The sequence below is a fragment of the Podarcis muralis genome, chromosome 4 (genome assembly GCF_964188315.1).
Source record: "Podarcis muralis chromosome 4, rPodMur119.hap1.1, whole genome shotgun sequence".
Taxonomy (NCBI): domain Eukaryota; kingdom Metazoa; phylum Chordata; class Lepidosauria; order Squamata; family Lacertidae; genus Podarcis; species Podarcis muralis.
Genome location: NC_135658.1, coordinates 52,457,303 through 52,481,737, shown reverse-complemented (window position 1 = coordinate 52,481,737; position 24,435 = coordinate 52,457,303). Strand labels below are relative to the sequence as shown.

Here is a 24,435-nt window from a genome sequence, read left to right as displayed (position 1 = left end):
CCAGAGAGATTTTTAAAATTCTTTTATTTCAAATTTCAAACCAGTGCTAAGGAAAAAATGCATACCTGAAGAACAATATCAGGTTTGAAGGACCACAACCTTTTGGCAATTAGCTGACACAAATATATTCAGCATTTATAAAACATATATAAATGTATATAAAACATATTACTTTCTGGAGCATGCTGTACAAATGAGTACTGTGATTAAGGAATTTCAACTATCTGAGCTCTCTTGAGAAAGAGACACGTAGAGAAACCCCATGATATGTGTGAAAAACAGTCACAAAGGGTCACAGATTATAAATTGCCTATGCAATGTTGTATCACGCTAAAGCATTCTTTTTCTGGAATCATCATCATTTCCCCTGTTTCTGTTGTTCAGGCTGAGAGTGCTGTTTGCTAATTGGGCCAACACACAAGATGGGTTGTAACAAGTCTCAAGGTTTGCATAAATACAAAAAAAAGCAAGGGGAAACCTTTAGAGAGAGCTCAGCAGCCACAGCATGCTGATTAACTCTTGGAGATGGGGATAGGAACCCAGGTGAAATGGAATGAGGTATTATGAAGGAAGGCGTGAATGGTTGAAAGCAGCACTCCACACTGTTGCAGGTTCCATATGTGTTAAGATTTTTGGAAATATTGACATTGTATAGCTTGTAAACATGAAACTCAATGCTAAGGTTGATACAGGGTTGCAGTGTTATCTTGTTCAAGTGTTCAGTTTCCTAATACTTTGCTGTTTTTCTTAAGGATGCACATTATTCTTCTACGAAAGTGATGGCAGATCTGGAATAGACCACAACAGCATCCCAAAACATGCTGTCTGGGTGGAAAACAGCATAGTGCAAGCAGTGCCTGAGCACCCAAAGAAAGACTATGTTTTCTGCCTCAGCAATTCCCTTGGTGATGCTTTTCTGTTTCAGGTTTGTTCTGTCCTTGGTTCATTACATAATTGTTTTCTTTCTTTGCACTTCCTTCAGGCAAAGACCCAAATGGTGTCCCAGCAGCTGAAAGATGGCACCTTCACACCTGATTATTTAGTGGCCTAATTATTTTATCAGTGGGTAGTCTTTGCTTTTGTGGCAGGTTCCAATACACTTCAGTGCCAAGATGCAACCAAATGGCTTTGTGACTTTCTTCAGCTTGGAGTTGATAAAGATCTGCTTCCAGTTTCTTAGGGAGGCCAGACTCTGTTATGTAGAGCAGTCACTATGTTGTGACATATTTGGGGCACCGTCTTCTGCCACAAGGAAATAATATCTAGGATCTAAAGGGAGATGTGTAATACGTGCAGTTAATATATTTAGGGTTGAGTAGATCTGGGGGGAATATACTTCACAGACCAATAATTCTTTATGTTGCAGATCAGGGTATAGAACACTGTGCTTCTCAGCGCAAACTAGGAACATAGGAAGCAGCCTTATGCAGAGCCAGACCACTGGTACATCTATACTTTCTCCACCATTGTTCTTTATTGACACTTAGATACTGGATATTAGCAAACAAGTCCTAATCTCTAAATGCACAGGGGCTACAAAGCCTCAGAGTTATGCTTTTGCCTTCTGTCTATCTTTTTTAAAATTAAACTGTCTGCCTTATGTTTATTTTCCTATATGCAGCGAATGAGAGTACCATAATTTACATTAAAAGGGGGGGTCTTCCTTCATGCATGAAGTGCTTTTTCCAAACTGGAGTGGCTCACTTGGTTGGGCTGGGGGGTAGTACAAGAACATATGGAAACAGCATTAGTGTAATAGACCACGAAGACCCTCCCCCCAATCGTATCTACATACTTAGACTGCTGCAAAATTGTACAGATGCATTTTGTTTAGGAAACCTCGATTCTCAGAAAATAAATGTGGAAGGGGCAGAAAGGTCGCATGGAGTGCATGGCTTTTATGGCAACATAGAGCCTTATTTATTGCAAGTTCCATGCTGAGACATCAGCTTAGGTTTTCCAGTAACCTCGCATGGGAAAGAGCACAAAATGAACTTCTTTTTTTTTGGAAAAAGAATGAATTAGTGGGTTCTTTTCTTTTGAATTGTAAAGCTATTTGTTTGCAGTGTGTTGGAGCCCTTCTAAATCTAAAGGATTTTGAGGCTGAAACACGAGATGGATGAGAGGGGAGGAAGAACAATTGGACATAATTATGGAAATAATTGGCAAGTTACTGTAGCCTACAAGCTTGATGTGTTGTTCAGAGAACTGCTAGAGCATGTACATCATTTGAGCTAGCAATAATATAGCCTAGCCCACATAATTCATGTACATTTAGAGTAACATGCAAACAGAATAAATAAGTTTCTTTACCGGGAATTGCTGTTTAGAATTTTCTGTGTACAAGTTCTTGACGGTTTTTTATCTTATTTACCACTCTCTACGTTCAGTAGAAACTGCTGATGTAACTGAATTCAAAACGATGACGACAACGGCAACAACATTAATAATGGTCTTTCAGTCCTGCCAAAAGATATTTTTCATTGTAATCCTGTTCTTGCATTTTTGCATCCAAACATGCCACACGCCTGCTACTAATTTCCTCCTCAGCCAGGCAGCTGTGATGAGGCCTACACAGAGCCATTAAATTTGAAAGTCCCTTGGTGTTGCCAGATGCTTACCGCATCTTAAAATTGCATGCTCGTATTTCAGGTGTGTGCAGTTTCTTTGTAGGCTTTCACCTTTTCTTTGGAAGGAGAGTAGCCTCCTTATTTCCAGACTTGCTGTGTAAGTCTGGCCTCCTACATCTCCCCGCTCCCCAGTGCAACTTAACATAATAATAATAATGTCCCCTTTGTGTGACCACCCAGTCAAAACATTGCCGTAACCAAAGACTGGTTTTTTTGAGGTGGAAATCCATTATAATATTAACTTCACTCCCAGGTTTCTGTACATTTAGAATCAGGATTGCTCTGTCTGATTTCCACAGCTAAAAGAGCTGTTGTTACTATCCCGCTTGGTAGCATTGCTTGGTGAGCAGGGAGTATATTGCCTTGTGGCTCAAAATCTAGTTGCTTTCTCTTTGATGTGGGCTGCTCTGTTCATTGCTAGTTTCCCTCTTCAGCTGTAAAGCATTGGTAGTCTCACAGAGGTATTGTGGGGCTATAATAATTAATGATTATAAGCTTTCTCAGCAACAAAGCACTATAGTTTTCATTACGTTTACGATATCAGTGGGCACCATGTACATTAATTATTTTATGAATTGTAGCGGACTAGCTGTGTAATTATTACGCTATAAAATATACAGGCATGCTTTCTGGTTACCTCAAGGTCTAAATCATTGTGCTCAAGGATGAGCCAAATATTATTGTAGCATTTGCGATGGGATAAAAAGCTAATTCCTGAGCCATTGCTAGGGAACCTTCTGCAGCCAAAAAGCACTGGTGGAAGATTTTGATTCTAATGCTGATTTCAAAAGGGCAAATTAAGAGTAGAATGCCTCTTCATCACATGTCTCATAAGTGAGATGAATAGAAGTGGAATCATTTCAAACCCAGCATGTTTTAACCAACAGGATTCTACTTCTCTGTTTTTTAGACTTCTAGTCAAACGGAACTGGAGAACTGGATAACAGCAGTTCATTCTGCTTGCGCGACTGCAGTGGCCCGACAGCACCACAAAGAAGACACTGTCAAGCTGTTGAAAACAGAGATTAAAAAACTGGAGCAGAAGATTGATATGGACGAGAAGATGAAGAAAATGGGGGAAATGCATTTCCTCAGTTTGTCTTCTGTCAGAGACTCCAAGAAGAAGAAGACAATTCTTGATCAGGTAACCTCGCTTGCATGCATTAAATATATGACTATAAAATAAAATTCAGGTGTCCACAAGTGTCTGCTACAGTTATTGTCCTACTTTAAATAAAATTGTTTTTATTAAATATTTTGAATTTTATAAATCCTAAAAACATAACACCAGAATAAACAACACGGTAGTAACAGAGCGATTGTGATGATCTTAAGTAGCTGGTGTAAAACTGAGGATCCATTGGACTTTCTGCTTTCTTTTTCAATTGTGTTGCTTGTGTGGGCATTGCTAATGTGGCTTCAGAATGAAGCTTCAGAAGCTTCATATATTTCTTCCCCCGTGGAGCATTGCATCTGGTCGTCTTCTGTACCTTATACTTCCAGTTTGAATTTGGCATCGTTCAGCTGACTTGACCAAAAGAAAATTTACTCTGGTGGCAAATATCTGTCTTACTATTGCAGTGGCCATTTGTAGCTGTAAGCAAGGGAACATAGGAACCTGCATTTACTGAGTCAAACCCATGGTTGGTCTTCTTCTTCTTCGGCAATTGCTTGTAGCTGAGTAAGATTGTCTTTCATGAACATGGTCTTAACAGTGAGTCCATAAGTGACTGTGGAGGCCAATTCTGGATCCATATGCCCTTCCACAGTGGGGACATAGGTTTTCAGGCAGGAGTTGATCACGGTGAGGGTTTGCCAAGCGTGCCTTCCTCTTAGCACGTTTCTCCCTTTCGTCCTGCGTTCAAGCATCTTCAAAGCCCATGGCACCTTTGGTATAGGCTGTTCTCCAGTTGGAGCACTTGCAGGCCAGTGTTTCCCAGTTGTCTGTGTTTATTCTGCATTTTTTAAGATTTGCCTTGAGAGAGAGTCTTTAAACCTCTTGTGTTGACCACCAGCATTACGCTTTCCATTTTTAAGTTCCGAATAGAGTAGTTGCTTTGGAAGACGATAATCAGCCATCTGCACAACATGACCAGTCCAACAGAGTTGATGTGGGTTTTTTTTATTGCACATAGTTCCTTTATTTTACTGAGATTAGGGCAAATGTAGCCATTGTACAGTGAAGTGAGCTCCAGTGTAAACCTGCCCTAAGTCAGGCAGGGATACCACATAGACTGTGGGGCAGAAAAGCAACACATGATGATACAACGAAGTTGATGTTGAAGAATCATTGCTTTTGACACTGGTGATCTTTGCTTCTTCCAGTACACTGGCATTAGTTCGCCTGTCTTCCCAAGTGATGTCTACACTGACTGGCAGCAGGGAGATCTCCCCACCCTACCTGGGGATGCCAGCAATTGAAACTGGTACCTTCTGCATGCACTGCAGGTGCTCTGCCACGGAGCTACATCCTTGTCTAAAAGCAGATTAAACAAATTCTTTGAGGATATCAATGACTGCTAATCACAATGGCTATGTATCTCCTCCTGCTTCAGAGGCCCTATGTCTCTGAAACTTAGTCGCTAAGGAACACAAGTGGAAAAATGCTATTGCATTCATGTCCTGCTTGTGGGCTTCTCATGGTGTGATACTTACTAAGGAGCAGGCCCCACTGAGTTCACCAAGCCTTACTTCTGAGTAAGTGTACTTACGATTGCAGTGTTAATCATGGAAAGGAACATATGGAGCCCCCTTTGCTGAGCTGCAGCAGCTCTTTAACCAGGCCTCTAAATGTTACTAGAATGTTAACCAAAGAAAAAATATGCAGTATTATGGAGATTTCCACCCTTTTCAAAGTGTTCCCTACTAGCAATCTGCACGGCACAGGCTGATGGTGGCATTCTGCTCTGCATCTGACAGATGTTAATGTATTCCCCAGTGTGCTTTATTCATTTTCTTTAGTACAATGACAAACTTCATTGCTTTTTAAGCTGCTGCTGCTGCTGACAGCCTAGGGATTTTTTTTTTTTTTTTGCTGTAGTTCTGGTGTCTTCATACCTCTATTGTGTTTCAGGAAAACACTCTCTCGGTGAGAGGAGAATCCAGCTGCAATAAAGAGGAAATTAAAACCAGAATTTTAATGTTATTAGCATCGTATCAAAGTAATAGTTGTATTTGGATGTCTCCCCCTTTGAAAATAAAGATATTTACTTTGCTCCAACTTAGATCTAAATCCCCCTTATAAATATAATAAATTTGGACAGTGAAAGAAAATTTTATAAAATCTGGTATATATACTTGTGTGTTATTGTATGGTATCATATGGACTTTAATGTTTACTTACCTCTGTGAACTTCTTCTTCTAGATCTTTGTTTGGGAACAAAACCTGGAACAGTTCCAAATGGATCTCTTTCGGTATCGTTGCTACTTAGCTAGCCTCCAGGGCGGGGAACTGCCAAATCCAAAAACGTTGCTCGCATTTGCAAGTCGCCCAACTAAAGATGCAATGGGCCGTCTTGGAATCTTTTCAGTGTCTTCTTTTCATGCACTGGTGAGTTTAAACTGATGCCAGAGGTTATTGTTGCTAAAATAGAAATCACTTGGTGCTTTTGTAAGAAGGTTAACTGAGTGCTGTTGCTGTGCAGCCTCTGTACATCTTGGTGATATAAGTCTGTTCTTGGTCTCTGCTGTCAGCAAAAAGCTGGGTACTATCTCTTTTGTCTCCAAATAATTTTAGCATTTTGGGGGTGAAAAATTTGAATCAGTCTTAACATCTCAAAGAGATAAAATTAATAATAATAATAATAATAATAATAATAATAATAATAAGAAGAAGAAGAAGTTTCATATATTTTGGATGCTGGAATCCTTTTTATTTTATTGCCATTCCTTATTGTAAAGGCTATCATTCTCATTCATTGTTAATGGTGAGAACATGAGAAGAGCCTGCTGGATCAGGCCAATAGCCCACCTACTCCTTTCCTCCCAGTGGCCAACCAGATGCCTGCGGGAAACCTGCAAGCAGGATTCGAGCATAGGAGCATTTTCCTCTCCTGTGGTTTCCAGCAATGGCTATTCAGAAGCATTACTTCTCCAACTCTGGAGGCAGAGCATAGCTGTCATGGCCTCCAATAGCCCTCTACTCCTCCATGAACTTGTCTAACCCTCTTTTAAGGCCATCTGGGTTGGTAGCCATCCCTGCCTCCAGTGGAAGCAAGTTCCATATTTTATCTCTGCACTGTACTTTATTTTATCCGTCCTGAATATTACAGTGTTCAGCTTCATTGGGTGTCCATGAATTGGGGGAGGGGGGCTTTTAGCTATCCATTTTCTCCATGCAATGCGTAATTTCATGTCACCTCTTACTTGCCTTTTCCCCCAACTGAAAAGTCCCATTTGCTGCAACCTTTCTTCTTGGGGAGTCACTCAACCACCATCAATTCATATCCCATGAGCATATACAGATATATTATAGAAGTAGCTATCACTGAGTCAATTATTGCATAAGCAATTGTTGGAAAACCAGTTTGGTAACTATTTTAGTTGAAAAGTGGAAATAATCATCTATGGTACCTTTTACATTATTTCTGCTAGTGTTGTGATTTGCTCGTGTAAATCTTTTGGATAACAAGTTAATAGTTTTAATAATACTTTATCCAGAAAAGGATAACTGACTGGTCTCCGCTCCTTCTGAAAGAGGATAATGTATAACAAAGTGAGAAGTTATCCAGTAATGTTTGTAGTTGGCTACTTTAGAGCTGTGGCATCCTCACCACCAAACCTATTTCAGGCTGTGTAAGAGAGTGACCTATCCCTGAGCCCACCCTCACCACAGCTGCAGCCGGAACAGAGTGGAAGGGGCAGCCAAAATGTGTCTGAAAGGCAACTCGAATGCATTCTGTTTTGCTTCTCAGAGGGGAGAAGCAGATGGAGTATGTTGGGCACCACAGGTAATCTTTCTAAGCCACCTAAGTAAGAAAGGCAGCTGAGAGCCCCAGAAAGCTAGAGAGTAGGAAGGCATGGAGACTGAGCCCCTGGAGAGAGAGACCAAGAGGATAAGCTGCTGGGGGAGGCAAAAGTGGAAGTAACCTAGGAGTGAAGTAACTCCTTTTCTCTGCCCCCCCCCCTTTAAAGAGGGTGTGCTTTGTTGTTGTTTTTTTGTCTCAGTTTGCCCTCTAGGGGTTACTTGCAGAAGTGCTGTTAACTCATAAACTCTTACAGCTAAAGGATGTTTTCGTATTAAATTGCTCTTACGCATGTTACATAGCTCTTGCCCTGGGCTCTCTCCGTAATACAGCATAGCCATACTGGTTTCATTTCCCAACTGCGCGCCTATAATAAGTCATCCTTGTCATACCTTTCGCTGCTCTGTCTTTCACAAAATGACCACATAGGCGACCTGACTCAAGAGTTGGTGATTCCACTTGGACTCACCAGTTGGGAGAAAAATCCCAGGTGTATAAAATGTTGTCCTCTGCCCAAGTGATGTTACCTTAATTTGCTTTCAGAATAAAATATAGCTTGGAATTTCTGCTAGCCGTAGTCTTTGATGAGAAAACAATGGCCCGTTGTTGTTGAGAGTAGCAATTGATATTTACAAGTATTATATAATTTGTAGGATGGTAACAGAATTGCCACCTATGAAATATATCTAGTGTATGAATGCTGATTGTAAAACATAGTTAATGTTCAGCAGTTTGTCCTAATGAATCACTGTGTTAGCATCTGGCTCTAAAAGTCAAACCAAAAATGGGTTTAAACTGATAGATTTCTGAAAAGAAGTATGATGTTTGACTCAGCGCAGACCCATTTAAATTAATGAACATACTAAGTTAGGTATATTGATTTCAATGGGTATCCTCTGAGGAAAACTTTATTGATTACCACCCTGTGTCTGCCCCAGTCCTCAGCACATAAAAGGTAATTTTTGATTCATCATAATTTATACAAACCTCTTTAAAAATCTTGGCACACCTTAACATCTATGGGTCCTCGTTAAAATTATGAGGTCTGGCCCTCTAGCTTTGCTCTGATTGTGGTGTCTTTGGTTGAATGGCTTTTAATGCACCTTGCAGGTGGCCGCTCGCACAGGCGAATCTGGTGTCAGGAGAAGAACACAGGTGATGTCGAGATCAGCAAGCAAACGGAGAAGCCGTTTCTCTTCCCTTTGGGGTTTGGACACCACTTCAAAGAAAAAGCAAGGGAGACCAAGCATTAATCAGGTAGCCTACCTCTTGAGAGAAAAAATTGCAAACTTCTTGGTTGGATCCTGAGCTCCAACCTGTTTTGGGGGATCTGATATAATTTTTCTACAATCTCTGAACTTTGCATTTCCACAAATACAGGAATGAAGTGTGGCAGATCTTGGTAAGCATCTTCCTTTGGTTTCCCACACAGGGTGTTTGGGGCGGTGATGAGGTCGGCACTAGTTGGAGTTACCGCTTCATAAATTGTTGGAAGTATTGCTAGAATTTCACCACAGCTTATTAGCTGTTTCTTAAGTGCACTTTTCTGGCCTTGCGTTTCTCCACTTTCCATTTGATCTGATTCCCCACACATCCCTGAATGGGTCTCAGTAGGTCGCGGTTTAGATGGGGCAACCACCCTTGTTGGATTAGACCAGACAGCCATTTGCATTTGGCTGTTTTCCTAGCCAGGAAGGAATTTTATCCAGTTTTAATTTGAGATGATAATTTCCTCCCTTGAAACACTTATTCATTTGTCCCAGTAACATGAGATCTTTCCAAATTTAGAAAGCATTTGCATCATCCTATTGTAATTTAAAATAGCACGTTCTGTGCCTCTGCAGGTGTTTGGTGAAGGAGCTGATTCTGTAAAGAAATCTTTAGAAGGAATATTTGATGACACTGTTCAAGAAAGCAAGGTAAAAAAAAAAAGAACATCATCATTTTATTAATTTACACAAAGGAGTCCAATTAGCTCGTGAATCTGTTTTTAGAATGAAGCCCACTCCTTTAGGACAAAGTAAAAGTACTGAAGGGAAGAGCGAGTCATGCAGCAGCTCAGCTCTGCCAGATGTCAGCCTGTTTGAAACATGGCCAAGCGATGAGGTAGAGGGAGCTTGGCACTGCTCAGCTCCAAAGTGTGCTGCAGAGAAGGGAACTCTTAAACCTTCAATGGTATTTCTGCGAGTGAGGCCAGTAGGTTCCATGGTCATTGGCCACTGGAGGTGGGTAGTGTTCTGATTCTGTTGTTTGCCAATGCTACCATTGATTAAACCTTTGTCTGATTTATTGTATCAGAAGACCTATCAGAGCAATCATTTTTAATAGCTACTTGTTAATCAGGATTGAATTTAATTCTGCCCCTAAACCTATGTTCACACCTGTCTCTATAAATATGAGGCAGGATTTTTTTTTCTTATCAGGACATGCAAGAATGTAGTAATTGTCCTCGTGGATCAGAGCAAAGTACTTGCCTAGTTCAGCAGTCAGGCGCATGCTGCCAGAAATTTTTCACACAGATTTCTGATAATCCCTCCTCAACAAACCCCTCACCTCAGTTTTTATTCAATTTTCCAGGATTTGCGCTTGTTTATTTTGTTCATATGACAACTCAGGTTTTTAAAAGTTGTCTTTGACTGCTCTTCATATGACAACTCAGGTTTTTAAAAGTTGTCTTTGACTGCTCTTCATCCTTTTTGTACTTTTCTGTGCCTTCTTTACTTTTATTTGGACTTCTATTATATTGTCTTTTAAAACAAAGGTGAGGAGCCAGTGACCCTCCAGATGTTGTTGGACTATAACTCTCATCCCTGATCATTGGCCATGCCGGCTGGGGCTGATGGGAGTTGAAGTCCAGCAACATCTGGAGGATCACAGGTTCCCCACTTTAAAAAACAAACACAAAACATATACTCAGCCTCCCAGCTTCCAGAAGGGATTTTCAGAGAGTTTCATTTGGTTTCTGAAATTAAAGTTCTTTTTTCAGGGGTTCAAGAAAAAACTGAGGAGGAATTACAGGGCTGTGTTTACTGTGTTCAAAGCTCTGTAGAGCTGAAGTAGCCATTGGGGGAAAATGGCTTTAGCTGAATATACCGGGATAATACTTACCTCTTATATGGATCCCACCTTATGGTCACTAAGATTATAATTGTAATTGCTTATTTGCCTGGAGAACCAGGCATGCAGTGGTTCCTGATATTCCTTGACACCTTGCCACATCTGTTCTCCATATTTGCCCTCTCAAGGTTTGAGGAGCCCTTTCTTCAGGGTAAGGCCCCTTCCTGCATCCAGCAATTCCCCAGGCCCCCAAACGTGGCTTTGCTCTTAATTCTGCCAAGCATAGTCTGTCCTTTTCCTCTGAAGAGGTGTTAGATTTTCATGAGGTCAAAAATACTTTGGCAACGTTATGCATTTCACCACTGCCGCAAAACTATTTTGTACATGGCGAAACCTCACATTGCTTCCATATCACAAACAATAACAATGCGCAGGCAACGTGATATGTAAAGACAGGGACTGAACATTTCACTTTTATGTGGAAAATGACTTCACAGAGACCACTGCTAATCTGGGTTGATGAGGACATATAAACACACCGTTCTCTGTGTTTGATCAATGTCTACACTGTAGAGAGACTTCTGCTCTGCCAATTACAGCCCTACCCTGTAACTCCCTAAAGAATACTGAGATGAAGCACCATTAAGTCTGGGCCAGGGGGCATATTTTTAATCGAGCAAATGGGGATGTGATTGCATTTAAAACTAATGAGAATTCCATACATCTGTCACTTGCTTGGAATTATATTCCTCAGGGGTCCATCTTAAACCTACAAAATAATAATAATGATAAAAAAATTAAATGCATGCAGCAGGTTGCCACTGGACAGTTCAACCAAATCCACAATGACTTTCTCACCTGCAACTCTTTCTGTTGTGAATAGTGAGAATAGTGGTGTCTCTTCTTAGATTTATTTATCCTCTTGGTTTTTGTGTGTGCATACATTCCCCCCCTGGTCCCAAGTCCAATGTATTCCAGGCATTTTTTGCAAGCATACTTCCCCCTTGACTCTGCTATTGCATGTGCAATAAGGATGCAGGCATCAAATAATTGTCCTTTACCAGAGTGGATAGACGTCAAAGAAGAAGAAAGGGAGTTGGCAACTTGGAGGCCAGCTGACAATCCTCTGGGGGTTGAATTTTAATTGGTTGCCTTCAGGGAAGCCAGCTCCCTACCCGTAATATAGTGCTTTAATTTTGTTATTTAATTTGATAGAAAACAAAGGCATACTTTATGGCCCTATATTTATGTTTAACTGGCAAATGAATCAGTTGTATTTGAGCAGAATCATGTTAATAACTGTGTGAATTTCTATTCAGAGAGAAAAAGAAGTGGCGCTCACCTCAGTCCACCCACATAATCCTGATTCTGACATCTGGGTTCATGAGTATTTTACACCATCCTGGTACTGCCTGCCAAATAACCAGTCTGCCCTGACGGTAGTCCACCCGGGGGACACAACACGGGATGTCCTGGAAATGATTTGCAAGGTAAAAAAAGAAACATCATAGGAAATAGATTTTTGAATTTTCTATGATTATTTGAAATTGTGATTATAGCCATTTTACTACCCTCCCCCCTCCCAGTTTCAGAGTGTTCTAACTATAATGAGCCGTCCTGTGGTTTAATTTTACCAAAAATGAAAAGTTGCAAAAGAATGCAGAACTGGATGGATTTCCCACATTTGAATGATCTGCAATCTGTGACAACCATATGTGTATGGAAATGTTTGTCATTGCACATCCTAAAGACCATTCTGAAATTCTTACTTCTTATGGAATATTTAAATTTTAAGGTTTACATTTTTATTTTATTTTGGCTTCTAAGCATTTATTTGTAGTCTGTGCCTATATTCTCCTATGCTAGTATCATTTCAGCACAAGTTTTAATAGAATTATATGTGTGTGTGTGTGTGTGTGTGTGTGTGTGTGTGTGCGCGCGCACACACACACACACACACACACACACACAATTGTGAGTTTGGTTAAAATTAAGATGTTCACAATCCAAGATAGTGATGTTCTGGTGCAGAGATCTGTAAATGTTTCAGTCACACTCTTTTCCACGCGTGCTGAGCTGTCCCTTTCATTTAAGTAATGGTGGAAGCTGTACACAAACAGGAGCTTATTGTCTGCACTGGAACTCTTTCATGCTGAATCATTTTTATTTTGTATTTATGTATAACTTTGAGGTTTTATACACCCTCTTGCTGAGTATTCCTGTCACCTGTGGTACCCGAACTTAATGCCATTATCCACAGGAAAAGTGGGTGAGCTCTGTTGAAATGAATTTTCCCCAGAGCTTTTTGGTCTAAGTTTTAAATTTATTTTTATTCACATTTGAACAATGAACTTTGTGCCAGTGCCCTTCCAGTGTGCTTCCATTGATTATATTTGTATATTCAGCAAAACATTTTCTCTGTCATTCAGTTAAGTACGTTCTATTACTTTTTCATGTGATTCACCTATTTTTCATCTGTATCTTCTCTATCAGTTTCCATATCTATCTGTTTTCTGAGTTGTAGTGTTGGATTCTTTTAAGTATGGGACAAAGGGATGCGGGTGGGGCTATGGTCTAAACCACTGAGCCTCTTCGGCTTGCCAATCAGAAGGTCAGCAGTTCGAATCTCTGTGACAGGGTGAGCTTCCATTGCTCTGTCCTAGCTCCTGCCAACCAAGCAGTTTGAAAGCATACCAGTGCAAACAGATAAATAGGTACTGCTGTGGCAGGAAGGTAAATATAAGTCCATCCCCTGTAACATCCACTAACCAACTAATCTGAAACCCTTAAAGCAATTTGTTTAACACATTGAATCTTTCATATTCAAATGATGCCTTCAGAAACATAACTTTATGACTTTTAAAGAAAAGCCCAGTGTTGCACAGAAGGTATGAAGAAAAGCATTTATTATGGGTAATTATATATTGTATTCGCTGGCAAATGAATTTCTGGAGAGTACTGACGCTCTCAGTGAGAAATGTCTCATTGTAACCAAAGGCAGATGACACTTTCAAAAAAGACACAATAGGCAACAATTATAAAATGTTCTTAGCAATCATTTTATTTTTAGAACTTTTACATAAGCAGTAAGCCAGATTCTCAGCCAACAGATACTGACTGCTCTTTTCCCTATACTTTACATTTTGTGAAGATAAATTCCTAAGGCCATGTTCTACTTCGTTTTAGGCTTTGAGCCACAAACCTATTGGGCCACAGTTGGAATTGTATTAATTTCAAGTCCACTGGGCTAAACTGATCTGTAGTTCAAGCTGTGAATCTGCTTCTTTCCGTACCAAATTATCCGCTTAGGGAAATACTTATGGTTGCATTCTTTCCTGTAACATCTAATAATAAATCTCTCTCTTCTGTCTCTTGTATTCAGCTCATTCTTTTTCCTTTAATTCTCTGATCCACATCATTTCACATCAGTTTGCCACCTGCCATCTGAGAACCAGTCGAGTTCTGGTATAGTAAACATTTCATGTGAACTCCTTCATGCCCTAGATTGTGTTGTTAAGATTCCCCATGTTGTAAATCTTCCCTTGACGGTGGGAACCCAAGGGTTTCAAATGCTAGATTGAATAGATGCCCAGGATTATTGTCCTACTATATCTGTATTGATTGTCTGGGTAGTGTGCTGTGTATTGAGCATTGGGGTGGCGGGACAAAGGTAGCTCAGTGGTAGAACCCATGCTTTACAGTGAAACCTCTTCTTACGGAAATATTCTGTTCCGGAGGTCCGTCTGCTGGTTGAAACGGGACACTAGAAGAGGCGTCTTGTGCGCTTGTGCATTCAGCGGTAGTGCACTTCTGCACAGACGCCAGATGCCGCTTCCGCGCATGCACGAAGCGCGGCAAACCCAGTGTTTACTTCCAGGTTTGCCGTGGATGCAACTTGGAACATACGCGAGACAAGGTGTATGTAAGTTGAGGTTCCATTGTATATAAAAAAAGTGAACCTCTTTTTGAAAGGCCCCTCCAGACCTTTCAGTCTGGCCCTCAGGGATCTCCCCAGCTGTATCTCCTCTCCAGCCCTGGATGGACGATAGAGAGGGGCATGTGTAGAAACCACTACACTGTACAAACATTCACATGCTCTGCCCATTTTTGTCTCTGGCTGCTGGAAGGTTGCCAGAAGGGAATGCAGCCATTAGGCTGAAAACAGTTCCCAATTTTTGCTGGGTTTGATACCGGGCACCTCTAGTTTTTGTTGAGAAAGTTTGAAACACAAATGAAGCCACTGCCAGTCACTAAAGAGACAACACAGAGCTATACGGTCAGTGGTCTGACTTGACATAGAGCAATTCCCTATGTTCCTATTTGGGGAATCTCTAATAATGAGCTTGCTGTTTTCAAAACTAAGGAAGTTTATTGTAGGGTTCCAGAGATGATATTGTTGTTGTTGTTGTTGTTGATGATGATGATGATGATAGGCATAGCAACCAACCTTTTCTTGGAGGTCTCCCTTATTCTGGGAGAGCTATGGCTTTCCCCACAAGAAAGTAAATAGTTTAGAAATTGCTGTGCATCAGCATATAGCCATTGGTATGTGTGGTTAGCCTGGTGCTGCCTGGGACACTAGTCCCTGTAGGTTCTCTTAACATGTCGGAGTAAATCTCGCTGACATGCCTTTCAGTCACCGCTTCTCCTGACAGCTCTAAAGCTGAATGAGCTGTGGAATGTACATGAGGTTTTTGCTGATTGCTGACTGACAGAAAGAGGCTGTCGGAAGGAGGCTAGTGGGTCATTGGTTCCATTCACGTGGTTTTGTTTGCCTGTTCTTGCGCTGCCTTGTCAAGTTTCATTTCTGAACGTTTCTCAAGCGGCAGGCTTTCCCAAGTCTTTTTGTTCACTGATACGCAGCTGACTTGCCTTCCAATTCCATCAACGCTGAAAACGGTTCAAATTCAGTTAGGTTTATTGGGGGAGGGCGGGAAGGAAGGGGATGCCTGTAAATGAAAAACAACCTAGAGCTTTTTGACTAGGTCAAAAACTGCGCTAATAGGGAAGGACAGATGCTGTCTTCACAACAGATTTGGAGGCAGTAGGCCACATTGGGACTGATGTTAACTCAGTGTCATATGAAATAGCTGATGTGGCTCCGATTAGAATTTGCTACAGGCCTGAGGCAAGTAATGATTGCCCTCAGGTGTGTAGATGAATGGCAGCGCTCATTTGCCCTCCCTTCCCTCCCAGATGCTGTTATGTTATTTCCCCAAAGGCCAGAGTATTGGAGAACTAGTGGGGTTTTAATTTCGAAAGAGATGCAGCCTTGCTACTTCTGCCACCGGCCTTGGGAAGAAACATTCCAATCCTTCTGTCAGCCTTTCAATACAGGAGGGGAAGCTGGGTTGGCTTTCTGTTCCACACTGAACTTTTCCTTGCACTACTGTCCTTTTACCTACTGTGGAAAAGAGTTGTGGTTGTGTCTGAATACTTAGCTTCAATGGGCCAGAAGCGGCAGCTGTTTGTTCAAAGGTAGGGATAGTATGGTAGTAGTGGGACAGCCAGACATTTATTACCTTTCAGGCAGATGTGGGCCCATTCTGCAGGCCGTTTTTTGTTTGTTAACGGATCTTCTGTTAATTGTGAGGAGAATCAATGAATCATAGAGTTGGAAGGGGCCCAAGGGTCATCTAGCCCAACCCCTGCAATGCTGAAGCTGCACTTGTTTGACTTTGCTTTAGGATTCCTCAACTGCTTCAGATTTCTGAAGTAATTCTAAAATGACATATATAAATTCCACTTGTAGGGAATAAGAAGGTGGAAGTGCAAATGCCATAACATCCAGCTAACTAACTCTTTTAAAAAATAATAATAATGAGAGAATCCACATTCATGGTTATCTGTTTTGGGATAATATTATGTAATGCCTGGAATTTTAGGAGCCCTTTATCATTCAAAATTAGCAAGTATTTGATAACGTGATGGCAAACTTTGGTGAGATTCAGAAAGCAGCACCCCTGGTCTCCTACTGTATATGTCAGATTTTAGGAGCAAGCCGTTCCCTTTTCCTATGATACAATTAACTTCTTATCTACGCTAGCAGTATTTTCATCCACACTGTAGGTGAGCAGAGCTGGACTTCAGCAGGGCTTCCCACTCAGAGGAATGCTGTTATCTTTGCAATATCAAGATGGGGATAAGCGAGCATTTCTTTTCTGAGTGGTTGTTTAGACAGTAACTTTCTGGGGTTGTTTAGACAGTATCTTTATAAAACATCCTTTTAAGCAAAAAGACCTTCCCTTCATTTTACAGGAACATCTTTCACGAAAAGAAAATGGTTGCTTGTGCTCTTATCTATATCTTGCAGTAACCTTCTCTCCCCCCTCCCTTCCCTCCCTTTCAGGCACATCAGCTGGATTACTCAGCTCACTATCTACGTCTTAAGTTCCTGACAGGAAACCAAATGCAATCCTACATACCAAAGCCAGAAGAGGATATTTATGAATTGGTAATGCTCACCCTTCAATCATAATTCTGTGCAACATTTCTTGTGAGAAAAAGACTCTTGTTGTAGTGCTTGGTCTTTTTTGGTAATTAATTGCAAGCTATTGATATTCATAAATATCAGTAACTTTAAACTGGTAGCACAAGATAATTTACAAATTTACAAAAGATATTGATTCTGATATTATTGTTGTTATTTATTACCACTTGAATTCTACCCTTCAAGGAGCACACAGAGGTATAAATGGTCCTCCCCTCTTCACAACAACTCTGTGGGGTAGTTTTGAGACTGCCCCAAGGCTTTAAGGCTGGGTGAAGATTTGAACCAAGGCCTGCTAATCCTAGTCCAACATTCTTAATTTCTATATGAGACACTAACTTTAGTAATTTACTTTTAAGCAGGGTGATAAAATTCATGGCTTGTGATTGGTGTAAATGGAAAGAAGGTGTAAATGGTGGGTCTAAGTTTTCTCAGACAGAGGGAGCATCATTGTGAAAGCTTTCGTGGATATTGAGGGGTGGTCTTTGCCAAGCAAGATGGAGAAAAGAAATGTGGATTTCTGATGCAATGAAAAAGATGGTAGATACTGACCCCCAGTGGAGATGAATAGTAGGATGACTGGATAAAGGGGAAATTATGTGCTTTTATTTCTGAGGTCAAGGCAGCAATCTTATACAGTTATACCTTGGTTCTCAAACGCCCTGTGACTCGAATGTTTTGGCTTCCGAATGCCGCAAACTGGGAAGTGCGTGTTCTGGTTTTCAAACTTTTTTTTGGAAGCTGAACCATCTGACGCAGCTTCCATTGCTTCCGATTGAGTGCAGGAAGCTGCACCTTGGTTTTCGAACATTTTCAGAAGTTGAGCGGACTTCCGGAACAGATTCCGTTTGAGAACCAAGATACGACTGTATGTGCTTGCCTTGGAGTAAGTCCCATTGAGCTCAGTGGAGCTTGCTTCTGAGCAGAAATCTAGGGTTGTGGCTGAAAATCTAAACCGCTGAAAATGAAGCTTAACACTTCTGCAGTAATTCACTGTTCTTCTTTAGAAATGCTATGAGTATACCAGAGTATACATATGCATATACTCTGGTTCATGCAGTTCAGCTTGCTCCTCAGTGTACACCCATCCCTTTCCCACCACCTTCTGTCAACAATGACATTGTGAACCAGTATTTACGGTAATTTAGCAGTACGATCTGCCAAGTTACTATTTTTATTAAATTTGTATACTGCCCTTCATCTGAAGAACACAACATAACAATACAAAATGAAAAACGCAAGATTCTCTTCACATTGCTGCGGTTCTTCTTTAGACATCTTTGTCTTCACTCTTAATTTTAAAAGAACACTGTGTGAAAAAATAACAACTGACAATATATGTCCTCACAACCGACTCTCACTCTCTCTTTTTGCATTTTCAGTTGTATAAAGAAATTGAAATCTGTGAGAAAATTACACAGCAAATTCGGATTGAAAAATCTGACACGTCGTCTGATAACTATGGTGAGTTTGACATTATATATATATATATATATATATGCTTTCGTAGATTTTCACGGGTATAGGAATGCAGGTTTTGGTGTCCTCGGGTGTCTTCCCGTGTAAAAGTTGGGGTGTCTAGGCGACGTTTCGACGAGGTCTCACTCGTCATCTTCAGGCTGGTGCTTTCGGCTTCTTGTTACTGGAACAGAGCAGGATCTCAGTGTTTGAGTTCCTATAAATACTGTCGAGGAGGTGTGGTGTATAGCCTCCAATGTTCTGGGCAGAGAGGCAGTTCCCAGGCTAGTGTGCCTTTTCTTCTTTTGTTCCTTAATTGCTTGAGGGATATCTTGAGTGATTTCTTGAGTGATATCCTGAGTACCACTTAGGTGGGTCATTAGGTATGGATTAGTTGCTAAAGCCTTTGTGTCTTGACCTCTTGAACTTTGTGAAGAGTTTTTCTGAGAAGATGGCTGTACTGCATTTAGTTGTGCTCTGGCTTGGCTTCGTGTATAGGGGCGAGCTGTGGTTTTGTGGCCTGTGCCAGCCAGATCTGTGTAGGGATTGCAGGGGGGTGCAGCATCCGGAGGTGCCACCATGGTTTGGCTACTGGATGGTGTCTGTAATTTATCTGTGGAGAGGGTCTGGGTTTGGGTCTGGTGTGGTTGATTGGTGATGGCGTTCTGTGTGCCTCTGGATCTGGTGTCAGTTTTTGTGGGGAGGGCTAATTTCCAGATGTCTGGCAAGCGGGATGTGTCGTCACGCTTGTTCATGTTGTGAGGGTGTTTCTCTATCTCGATGGCTTCCATGATTATTCTCTTGTGGTGATGTTCCATGTTAGAGAGCAATTTGGAATCTGCAAAATTAATTTCGTGTCCTGTTTCTTTCATGTGTTGGAAAAGAGAGGAAGTTTTTTCTTCTTTTTTGACGGCATTCTTGTGTTCTGCGATACGTGCATTTATTCGTCTGTTTGTTTGTCCAATGTACGTGGCTGGGCAGACTTTGCAGGGTATTTCATAGACCCCTTGGTTTTCCAACTGGATTTTATCCTTGGGGTTTCTGAGGATATTGGCTATTTTTTGGTTGGCGCAAAAGGCTGTTTTGATATTGTGTTTATGGAGGATTTTGCTAATTTTATCTGTAGTGCCCTTGATATAAGGAAGGAGGGCCATGCCATTGTTTTCTTCTGTGTCTCGGTTTTTGGGGGGTGTTTCTTTTTGGATTAGCTTCGTAACCCTGTTTTGCTGGTATCCATTTGCCTTTTCATATCTAAGCATGCTTCTTCAGAGGATTTATTGAATAAATCATCTGTGGTCAAATCTCAGGACTGTCATTCCCATAGCTGTCACAGTGTGCACCTCAGTATTAAGTCTTCTAATGAAACATGGCAAATTTGCCATTTTTGTCTTGCCTGAAGTGGTGTGCTAGATTTTCATGGGGGTTGATTTTAAGTGCAAAGGCTGGCCATTTCAAGAGCTGAGTCCTTCCAGGAAACAAGCCTCTCTTTGCTAAATAAATAAAGACTTTTCACACTAAGCAAGTCACAGCATCATCCCCAAGAAAGACTTTTTTCAAGGGCTGCCTTTTCTTGCAACAGAAGCTGCCTTGCGCCATTCTGCCACTGGATTTGGCCAGCTGTTAATTGGATCCATTTAAAGATATTCATTTATTGTAAATGACTCTTGTGCCACTTTTCAGGATCAAAGATTACCCCAAAGCAGCTTAGAATAAAGCGATCACAAACAAGAACAATCAAACAACATTATTAACTGTACAGCAATACATAATTGTTAAATGTAAAAGTGAACAGAGCAATAGAAAATTAAAAATAGCATAAAACCATCAGGGTTAAATTACTTACACTTTTAATTACTTGCCCACGTTAAAGTAGCTTACGTACATCTAACAGAAATTATGTGTTGGTCATTAGCAAATAAGGTTGCCATCTTAACCCAACTTACCTGGGAGTAAGCCCCTTTGTATTCAATAGGACGTACTTCTGAGTAGTTATGGTTTAGCTTGCATTGCAATTTATTAAACCTCCCTCCTTTTTAAAAGTATGTACAACTACAGACTTCTTTGTTATGTAGACACCACCTAGTGCTAGTCACCTGAAGCCAACCAATATTTGCCTTTATACCCCAAATATTCATCTCTGAAGCTGTGATAATTCAACGGTCTCATTTTTTCCTGCTGGTCTTCCATTAGGCACTCCTGTTCATAGTGAATATATCATCTAAGATTACCCTTTCTTGCTGGCTTTGAATCTCTAAACACAATGAGATTTCTGTATTTCTTGGTACACAATGATATTCTACTGTCTTTTCTTTGTCCTTTCTCTTTCGAAAGTGATGAATGAAAGTATCTTTCCCTCTACAAAAATTACTTTGAAGGCAGTTTGATTGAGAATTGGATCCTATCACATCTGCTTCCTTATAGCTAATGGCCAATACTATGTTAAATATATTTCCCCCAGGAGGGTCATAAATATTTTGCTTAATAAACAAAAAGGCAAGCTGCTGCCTACATCTCCCTAGGAAGCCATCGAATTTCAGAGCAGCAAATGCCTCGTTTTAGAGAAAGCAATAAATAATGCATGATCGTTAACATGTATTTACATCCTGCATACTTTGGAGCAGATGATACAAACGGAATGCACCTCGAGGCAGGACAAAGTCAAATGCAGATATCAAGTATGATGTACACTTCTAATCCAGGTGTTGGCAGTTATTTTCCTGAAAAAACATTTCCCTGAAACACTCTGTATCTCTGCGTCTGTTTCCCTTTCTCCCACCCCCACAGTTTTAAATATATGTGAGCCACTTGTGCCTTACCAGATTTAGAAAAGGTATAATATGTGGAGTGGTAACATGGCTTTAATCTTGGTCAGGCCTGTGTATTACACAATTCAGTGTAAGTGAGATCTATGTTTTGCTTAATATAGTCACTTTTTTCTCTGTGTATCATGCACATGCAGAATCCGGAAAACAGAACCATAATATTTTGCCCAAAACAAATTTAAAAAACCATGTATTATTGTTGTCATCATGCAGTGTGGTATTCTGTTTTAGAGAGCAACTTGCATAGATTATTTCCATACAGACTATATGAATAATGGTGGGAGTTTGGTAAAATTTGACCACGTAAAGAAATGGTTTTACTTGATTAAAGCAAAGTTAATGGAATGGATCTTTTTGTGAAATTAAATCAAATGGTTCTCAGTTTTGCCACTGGGTATTTCAACAGGCTTTTCTCTGTCCTCTGTGGAAGAAGAGGGGATTCGGCGGCTCCATGTAAACAGCGTCAAAGAGACAGGCCTGGCTTTCAAAAAAGGTAGGGTGCCAGGGGGTGTTGTATTTCCCTTTAAAACTTTTTCAGTGAGCAACAAAAAAAGCCCTTTCCTCTTTCTGCTATTCAAGATTATACCAGATCTCCATTGCACCTAGGACAAAAATCATTTAGGAATGGTGACAAAAAGTGTAACTCCGGTACCTTCCAAATTATGATACTGTTCAGTCCATCTCTTAATTTTAAAAGATGAATTTATTGTAAAGCTGGTAACACAGTTATGTTGAAGGTTGACTATACAGTGGTACCTCGTATTATGTACTTAATCCGTTCCTGAGGTCTGTTCATAACCAGAACCAGCTCATAACATGAGCTGGGCTTTCACTAATGGCTCTTCCTGCTGCTGCCACACCGCTGGTGTGTGATTTCCGCTCACATCCCGGGGCAAAGTTCGCAACAAGGGGCGTCTACTTTCGGATTAGCAGAGTGTGTAGCCCAATGCATTCATAAGGGGGACAGTATGTAAAACGAGGTACCACTGTACATCTTTCTGGACACTGAAGGTTGATATTCTTCCCTTTGCTGCATCTTTATATCTTGTGATGCTTTTGTTTCATGTTGATAGAGGAGAAATAACTCAAATGATCACAAGAAGTAACCTCCGAAGAGGGTTGGGGCAGGGATAAATCACATTATGGTTACTTCTTTTTCAAATATCTATCTACATGCATGTTTTGAGAACATGAATATCTTAACGTGAGAACTTTGAAAACTGGACAGCAATATACATTTCTTTTGAAATATTTTTTTTTAATTATGACATTTATCCTACCATTGGAAACCTTCACACAATCATTGCAACATAATTTTAGTTTTCTTGCAAAACTAAATAAATTAAAAGGGGCTCAGCTCTCTGTTCAGTCATGAACTGACATAATGCTCTTGGGTGAGTTACTTACCTTTCTTGGTTTTAGTTTTTCCACTTGTAAAATGTACATAATTCTTATTTTCTAATAAAATTATTGAATGGACAAATAAAATCAAGATTGTAAAACATGGAGCACAGTACCCAGAATGCTTCCATTCTGGACTGAGCCTCATGTTGCCAGACACACTTGGCTTGGCTGGACTGGGCTGTTGCATCATTACATCACATCTTTGTGGTTTGTGCCCTAAAAGGGGTTTTCAGTAATGAAAAGTTTATTGTTTGAAAGAAATAGCACATAGGCTAGAATTGGCCCTCCAGATGCTTCTTGACTCCATCTCCCATCATTCCTGACTGGGGCTGATGGGAGTTGGAGTCCCACAACATCTGGAGGACTGCAGGTTAGCCAACCCTACCTTAGGCAGACATGAAATCTTAAATGCTGAATAGAAATCCAACTCTGATGGATAACTTTGAGTATGACTCTTGATTTTCTGCTTTCTCTTTGCAGGCCTGAAAGCTGGTGATGAGATCGTTGAAATCAATAAGAAAGCTGCTGAAGACTTGAATTCAGCCATGCTAAGAGATGTTCTTGTTCAGCCTTCTCTGTGCCTTACAGTACGGACTTATCCTGAGAGACAGGCAGGGCAGAAACTAATGCAGCTGCCACAACGCCGCACAGATGGTTCACTCGACCTGACCGACAGTCCATTGCGTTCTGTTGGCAATGGCCAAGGTACCCATGTTTACTAGCATTGTGAGCTTACATTTTTGAATCTTCCAACTCTTCAGTACTATAAAAGAGACTTGCTGCTTTCAAAAACAGAAGCTGCTGCAATTTTAAAGGATACTTTTTAAAAGTTTTTAATCTTATGTTTCTCTTGCGGTGTCTTCCTTCACCTCTCTTCCAAACATCTTTTTATTTTTATTTTTTAAAAAAACACTTCTTCATGTATACTACTGCCAGGCAAACGTGATGCAAACATTGATACATTTTAAAAGTTCCAAACGTTGCTTAGTTTTTGGGCTATGGCAGCTTTCGAAAGTGTCTCTCTGTTTTGCCACAAGATGTCAGCAGTGTCCTTGGTGAAAGCGGTTCTGTGTAGGATTCATTTGTCCACTGAACATGCTTGGTTAATAACAGAACAAAGATGAAAATGTTCTTAATGATGCAGTGAGGAATGGACCTTTTGAACATGCAGTTCATACTGACTGAGGTATTAGACTCCGACAGCAGGTGTTCAAAGCATGTCCTTGTATTCCCACAGACTATAACATCTTTCATACACTACTGTGTTCACCAGGAAACTTGCAGTATCCTAGTGGCAAAACAAGCACAAACAAATCCTAAGAAATATGCTTTTTAAGTCGTTGTGGTCCTAAATGTTCATAGTGAAATAAGAGTTCAGGTAAGAAAGGAAGGGAAGCAATGGATTCACTTTGTTTGTGTGAATATTTTACTAGAAAAGCCCAGGTTCTTCCCAACAGGCAGGCCGTTTGTACGAAATTTGGTTGCTATCCTACACTTTCTAAGCACCATTTTCTTGTTACTCTTCAAGCCGCAAAAAGTATTGAGAGAAAGTGATCGGAAATTGTAGTGGAAAGTATGGGATAACTAGCTGTGCCGTATCACCTATGTG

The 24,435-nt window shown here is 40.6% G+C and overlaps 1 protein-coding gene across 12 annotated transcripts in view; it reads left to right on the top strand.

Annotated features, from left to right (window-relative positions):
* TIAM1 (TIAM Rac1 associated GEF 1) overlaps positions 1 to 24,435 on the top strand; it is a 194,497-nt gene that overhangs the window by 142,456 nt on the left and 27,606 nt on the right. For all 12 annotated transcript variants that reach the window (XM_028727008.2, XM_028727009.2, XM_028727005.2 and 9 more), the window contains 10 exons: positions 753 to 925; positions 3,541 to 3,774; positions 5,996 to 6,181; positions 8,706 to 8,852; positions 9,440 to 9,514; positions 11,972 to 12,142; positions 17,002 to 17,106; positions 18,525 to 18,606; positions 21,829 to 21,915; positions 23,307 to 23,531. In XM_028727008.2, coding sequence (XP_028582841.2) covers positions 753 to 925; positions 3,541 to 3,774; positions 5,996 to 6,181; positions 8,706 to 8,852; positions 9,440 to 9,514; positions 11,972 to 12,142; positions 17,002 to 17,106; positions 18,525 to 18,606; positions 21,829 to 21,915; positions 23,307 to 23,531 — 1,485 coding nt within the window. The remainder of the gene's footprint in view (positions 1 to 752; positions 926 to 3,540; positions 3,775 to 5,995; positions 6,182 to 8,705; positions 8,853 to 9,439; positions 9,515 to 11,971; positions 12,143 to 17,001; positions 17,107 to 18,524; positions 18,607 to 21,828; positions 21,916 to 23,306; positions 23,532 to 24,435) is intronic.